This window comes from Stegostoma tigrinum, chromosome 39, assembly GCF_030684315.1.
Source record: "Stegostoma tigrinum isolate sSteTig4 chromosome 39, sSteTig4.hap1, whole genome shotgun sequence".
NCBI lineage: Eukaryota > Metazoa > Chordata > Chondrichthyes > Orectolobiformes > Stegostomatidae > Stegostoma > Stegostoma tigrinum.
This window is the reverse complement of record NC_081392.1, coordinates 8,207,688-8,214,498: the sequence shown is the minus strand read 5'-3', so window position 1 is coordinate 8,214,498 and position 6,811 is coordinate 8,207,688. Positions and strand designations below refer to the sequence as shown.

The following is a 6,811-nucleotide window of genomic DNA, read 5'->3' as shown; positions in this document are numbered from 1 at the left end:
TCCTCCCCCCACATTTTAAAGCTACCCTTGATCCAGAGGGTGGTATAGGTGCAGGACTGATCAAGGTTTACCTCAAGGATCAGTGGTTCCATTTATCAGGGTGGCAAGGGCTGGTCATACACTGCCAAGACAGACTAAGGTTGGTCTCTACCTCAGCAAGGGCCAAAGTGGCAGTATGCTGAGGAACACCTCCAATCCAGGGTTTGCAGCAGCTCATGTTGGAGGCTGGGGAAAGGCACACTTGCCTCAGGGAACACAGACATACAATAAAAACATGAAAATTGTAAATCCCAAGACTTAGTTAGGACATTATCCATTTCCTCCTGCATCCTTTCTACATCAGGCACTGAAAATAGAGGGGGGGGGGGGTGGGGGTGGAGAAGAGAAGAACAGATTCCTGAAAAAAAAAATTCCCAGTGACTGGGGCAGGTTAGTGTGCAAAAGCTTTCCCAAAAAAAAAATTTAAATAAAAATTGGAATTACACTGTACAACCAGTCACTGAGCAAGAGGTACACTCTTCCTGGGGTTGGAGTTTTAGATCACTGTTACCATGAAGACAGATGTTCCTCAGCCAACCATGCTCCAATCTGATTATCAATTTTCTAAACAAAAAACAGAATAGCATTAAACTCCTTCAATATTTCACTTCCAATGTGGAGAGAGTGATTAGTTCAAGCATCAAAAACCACACAAGGTGTCTCGAGATTGTTTCCTATTGCCAAAAAGGAGCTATTTTATTTGGAGTTGGGAGTTTGGGCAATTTCCCCAAAACACTCCCAGACCAGGGAAAGCACAGGATCAGATACAGAGGAAAGCTTTCTCTACACAGTCCCCATTAAACATTCCCAGCACAGAGACAGCATGGTGTTACATACCGAGTAAAGCACCCTCAACTCTTAAACAGAGAGTAAACAGAAATTAAAGTGTCTCTCAGTATCGTTTCCAAACACTCCACAATGTTAGATACAGAGTAAAGCCTTCGACACCATCCCCTTTACAGCCATTGTAGAAATTGCAGGGAATCTCCAGTGACACTCATGTTTAAATCTGCCAGAAGATGCATTGCACACTGTACATTCTTGTGCCAGGGATAGCATGAGGTTACACAGTAAAGTTTATTCTGTACTAATTACCAAATCCAGAAGAGGCACAGTTTGGGGTTAAATACAGAGTAAAAAGTGAGGTAATAGTCCCTCTACAGAGCTTCAGGGTAGCCACAGAAAGGCATCTTGTTCTGCTTGTGAATTCCCATAGTCTGGCCCATTCTAGAGGGTCTCTCTGTTGTCAGAGCTGTGTGCTGCAGCTAAGGTATCTAACCTCATAAGCAGGAATCGTATCCTTGAATCTGTGGGGACGGGGTTAAATTATTTGCACTGAGGGGAGTGTACATGACACCTGTCCATTGACTATCTTCAGTGTTAAGAACTCAGACTTTACAGCCAAAGTTTTAGTAAAGATCTGTAGCCTGGGTTGTGGGTGTGGTGGTTGACTTGCTCGCTGAGGTGGCTTGTGACGTCCAAATGGGAACAAGCCAGCTTGACGAGCAAGTCAACAACCTCATTTTACAGCCATTGTAGAAATTGCGGAGAATCTCCAGTTACGCTAGAGTTTAAATCTGCATTGCACACTGTACAAAGCTTCTTTCTGAACCAAGACCTCCAGCCTCAGTTCCTTGAGCTGTCTCTCACCTGTCTGGCTTGTCGGAGAGATGGTGAGTCCTCCTGCTCCGTAGGAAGCATGTTTGCACAATGTGCGGTACCATTAATGATCAAGGCCACTTCAGAATGCGACTGGTTCTTCAGCACACTGAGTGAATGCCATGGATCAATGTCACCTTCAGAAAGAGGTCAGAAACCATCAACAATGGAACAAATCCAGCAATGCAGTTGGGTACAGTCAATACTCCATACCTGTCCCATGCCTGCCAACCCAGCACTGTAAACATTCAAGAAATCTTGCAGAAAAATAGCACAGAGAGAGATGATGGGAAAGGGACAATGTGCAAGATGAAGACAGTGAACACCCACAAGACAGCAAACACCCATGAGACACCTCCCTCCCTATGCCAGTGAATGTACTACCCACAGTGAAACTGAACCTCAATGGCATTGTGAACTAGCAATCCATTGACTGATTAAGGATCTGGAGACAGATTCAAATCCCATCACAGTTGCTGGTAGCATTTAATTTCCATAAATCTGGAAGTGAAACCTAGCCTCAGTAATGCTGACCACGAAACTACTGCATGTTATAAAAACCTATCTAGTTCAAAGAATCCTTTAGGGAGGGAAATCTGCTGTCCTTACCTGGTCTGGTCCACAAAAAAAAAGCATGGGGATCCCAGGCAACATCAGGTTTGTTAATCTCAGATGTGGAGACACTAAAGAGCTCCTGAGTAAAGCAGGATGGATAAGACAAATAAGGGAGAGGATTCAGAAGAGATTTACCAGGAATGAAGGGTTTGCAATATAAAAGTAGGCTGGGACATTTTCAACTGGAGCAAAGTGGTGGTTTAGGGGAGACTTTGGGGTTTATAAAGCCATGAGGGGCATAGATAAAGAAAGTGACAACAGCCTTTTCCCTAGGGTGGAGCAAGTTCATGGGGGCCATTTATATTTTTTAAATTAAAAAAAGAGAGGAGAAAAGATTTAAGAAAAGGACAAGGGGCAACTTTTCTTTTGTTTTTAAGAAACAGTGATTAGTGTTTGGAATGAACTGCCAGAGGAGTAGTAGATGCCAATACAGTTCTAATGTTTAAAAAGGCATTTGGATAAGTACATGAAGTAGTTTGAAGGGATATGGGACAAGTGCAGGCAGGGGGGACTAGTTTAGTTTGTACTTATGGTTAGACCAAAGGGTCTGTTTCTGTGCTGAGACTCAGATCAGTTCATCAGATCAGATGAAACATGTTTTTCTAATCAGGTTTTCTCAGATCAGCAGGTACATGTACTTGAGACCTCAATGAGGAGCTCATTCAGGACAAAGATGTTAGGAAGCAACTCAACCTGCACAGCCTGCTCTCAGACAACGAAAAACATCTTGTGCATGCATGTCCTGTTTCTTCTCAGGACAGGACCATGGAATCTTCCACACCCAGTGAGAAGAGACAGGACTTTGATTTCATGGCACCTCCATCAGTATTGTACACGAGTCTCCACCTAGGTTTTGTGCTCTAGTCTCCAGAATGGAGCCTAAGAGCAGAACCTTATGATTCTTGTCAGAGAGGTTCCCATTGAGCCAAACCCAATACACAGAATTCCACCCAGGAACATATTTAAAAACCTGAGAGCAGGTTTACATCAATTCCCCACTCTGGGCAAAAATCAGAGCCAGAAAGTGGGAATGAGACAGTTCAGGATAGTGACAAGGGCAGGCTGAAGTGCTTCGATACAAAGTATGCATACATGTTGAAACAATGGGACAGTTTAGAGGGAGGAAACTGCTTTTCAGCAACCAAGGGATTGCAAGACTGAGCGATGGCAAGTTGAAGATCAAAATATTCGCAGAGTTAGTGATGGAGACAGAAATTGCAGAAAAAAGACCATTCCATTTCCAGTCAATTACAGAGAAATGCAGATCAGAGATAGCCCACATCTGCTTCACTTGATGAATCTTTTATTTCAATTCATTCTTGGCATGTGGGCATTATTGGTACAGTAGCATTTACTGCTTGCCTCCAATTACCTTGGAGATGGTGGTGAGCTGCCTTCTTGAACTGCTGCAGTCCACAAATCTGGTAGCTACACCCAAATGCTGTTAGGGAGTAGTTCCAGAATTTTGACAGTGGAGTTGGGAAGTGACTTGGAAGGAAATTCAGATGCTAGTGTTCCCATTCATCTGCTGCTTTGTCCTTCTAGGTGGTACAGATTTAGAAACAGCTGCCAAAAGGAGACTTGACCAGTTGCTGCAATGCATCTTTTAGATGATGCATACTGCTGTCGCCGTGCATTCAGTGGTTGTGGGTGTTGTGTAAATCAAGCAAGGTGCTTGGTCCCAGATAGTGTCAAGGGTATTGTTGGAGCTGCACTCATCCAGGCAAGTGGGGTGGATTCTATCAGAATCAGATTGTGGGGAGACAGCAGGTTAGTTATTTGCTGCAGGAATTCTAGCCTGTCAACTCGGTTTACAATCCGCATAACCTTCCAGTCCCTTTATCTTCATATATATCTGTGCCAACCTGGTTGTAACAAGTTCCACATTCTAACTGACCGAGTGAAGAAGTTTCTCCCGATCTCAACGACAGTTTGTGTTAAGCATACACTTTTTCCACAAAAATGTACTGCCTTTGTAAAAGCAAAGAATGTACAGACTGACATTCACAAGAGTGGAATCAGACAAACAATGAGTTACAGAAGGGAGCAACCTCAAGAGGGAGCGTAGAGCGATTTAGGACAGGAATTCCACAGTTTAGGGCCTTGGAAACTAACAACATTCAATATTAAAGTGCTGTCAGCTGTAGAAATATGGGAATAGGACAGATACATATGGCTAGAACCACTTCCCCGTGGAGGGCAAAAATCAACGTGGGCTAGATGATCTCTTCCTGCATCAATTTTCTACATGGAGCTTTTTAAATTCTTCCCAACACCAGCCTTGCTAACTTCCCCTTCCTGTGTTCTGCCATCCATGTATCAGGCTTTGTCAGTCAAGTTCACAAAAATTCAGACCATAGCAGCTTCTGAGGCACATGCTCAAGTGAGGAGGCAGCATTTTCCTCCCCCAAATATTGCACACTTTAGCCACATGGTGTCAGCAATATACCAGGATTGGAATTCAGATCTTCAATATTCCTTCAGTATTTTCATTCTTGGAGTGTGAGCATTGCTGGCAGGGTCAGGATTTATTCCTGCCTGTAGGCATTCTGAACATGCAAACCAACCTTTAACCAAAAAAATCAGTGGGAAAAGGCAAGAGGCTCAGATACTGGGATTTTGATACATTGACATGCCTATGTTAGGATGGTGAGAGAGATTTTAAGGTGACAATCTCATGTGTCATAGCTGTCTACTGCCCCTTTGAGTTAATGGGGTTAGCGTCAGAAAGATCTTTCCCTTGGAGGGACTAGAACCTGTGGAAGTGATTTGTTTAGTAGTATTATTGTTGAACCATTAAACCAGATAATGTTCCTTGGATTCAAATCCCACCAAGGCAGATGGAGAGAAGTATAAAACCTGTAATTACAAGCCTAATCATGATTATATGTCGATTGTCAGAAAGCACATCTGGTTCACCAGTGTCCTTTAGGGAAGGAAGCTACCATCCTAACCTGGCCTACATGTGACTCTAGACCCACTGCAACATGGTTGAGTCTTCACTATCCTCTGGACAATTAAGGACGGGCAATAAATGCTGCCTGGGGTCAGTGATGTTCACATCCCATGAACCAATAATCTTTGTAAAAAACACAGCTGAGATAGTGCAGGATACACTAGTTCAAATCCAGAGCATTATTCTGGGTTTCTAGATCATCTCACCAGGCAAAGTAACGAGGCCGGTATACATTACCCTTGTACTTAGTTCTTGACTCTGGTCTGGCACCATTTCCACGCCCCCCCCCCGTCCCACCCCCAGCTTTTGTTTAAATTCAAACCAGACTGATCGGTCAGGAACATTGTGATGAGAATAGTTTACATAGAATAATGTTCCTTGTTACAGCCATTTATACCTGCTGTAAAATCCATTTTAATTTGCCCAAATTTTTACAGAACCACAGTTCCAGAAGGGAATGGACAGGGGTCAAGGTTTCCTGTAAATGGTGCAAGGCTACTCAAAGTGACCATCTTCAAGAAAACTGGGTGTCAAAGTCTGAGGACACCACATTCTAAACCAACTGTGCACATGAAAACAAAAATTTGAAGGGGGACTTTGGTCATTGTTCCATCTGATGTTGAGGGGGGTGTTAGGGTGGGGTGTGGTGATGATGGCAGCTCAGTGGTACTATTAGACTGTTAGTTCAGGATCCCAGGTAAATATTCTGAAAGGAAAGGTCACTCAACCCAACATATTAAAGGAAGAAATAGCAAGACATCTGGATATAAATTGTCCCATTGGGAATACCCAGCATGGGTTCACGAAGGGTAGGTCACGTTTAACTAATTAGGTGGAATTCTTTAAGGACATTACTTGCATGGTGGACAATGGGGAACCTGTGGATGTGGTGTATCTGGATTTCCAGAAGTCATTTGACAAGGTGCCACACCAAAGGCTGCTACAGAAGATAATGTAGTGTATTGGCATGGATAGAGGATTGGTTGACCAGTAGAAAGCAGACAGTAGGGGCAAATGGGCGTTTTTCTGGTTGGCAGTGGCTAGTGGTGTGCCTCAGGGATCAGTGTTGGGACCTCAATTGTTTACAATTTACACAGATGATTTGGAGTTGGGGGTCTAAGTGTGTTATGTCAAAATTTGCAGATGACACTAAGGTGAGTGGTAGAGCAAAGTGTGCAGAAGACACTGAAAGTCTGCAGAGGGATACAGATAGTCTAAGTGAGCGGGCAGATGGAGTACAATGTTGATAAGTGTGAGGTCATCCATTCTGGTAGGAATAACAGCAAATGGACTATGTTTTAAATGGTAAAAAAATTGCAGCAGGCTGCTGTGCAGAGAGACTTGGGTGTCCTTGTGCATTAATTGCTGAAGGTGGGATTGCAGGTAATTAAAAAGGCAAATTGAATTTTGTCTTCCATTGCTTGAGGGATGGCGTTTAAAAACAGGAGGCTATGCTGCAGCTGTATTGGGTCCTGGTGAAGCCACACCTGGAGTACTGTATGTACTTTTGGTCTCCTCGAGGAAGGGATATACTAGCACCGG

The 6,811-nt window shown here is 43.6% G+C and overlaps 1 protein-coding gene across 1 annotated transcript in view; it reads right to left on the bottom strand.

The window, feature by feature from the left end:
- Positions 1-371: 371 nt before the first annotated feature.
- LOC125447629 (thymus-specific serine protease) overlaps positions 372-6,811 on the bottom strand; it is a 34,926-nt gene continuing 28,486 nt past the window's right edge. Inside the window, exons 11-12 of the mRNA XM_048522202.2 lie at positions 1,690-1,835; positions 372-603 (exon numbers count right to left, since the gene is read on the bottom strand). Coding sequence (XP_048378159.1) covers positions 547-603; positions 1,690-1,835 — 203 coding nt within the window. The 3' untranslated portion in view covers positions 372-546. The remainder of the gene's footprint in view (positions 604-1,689; positions 1,836-6,811) is intronic.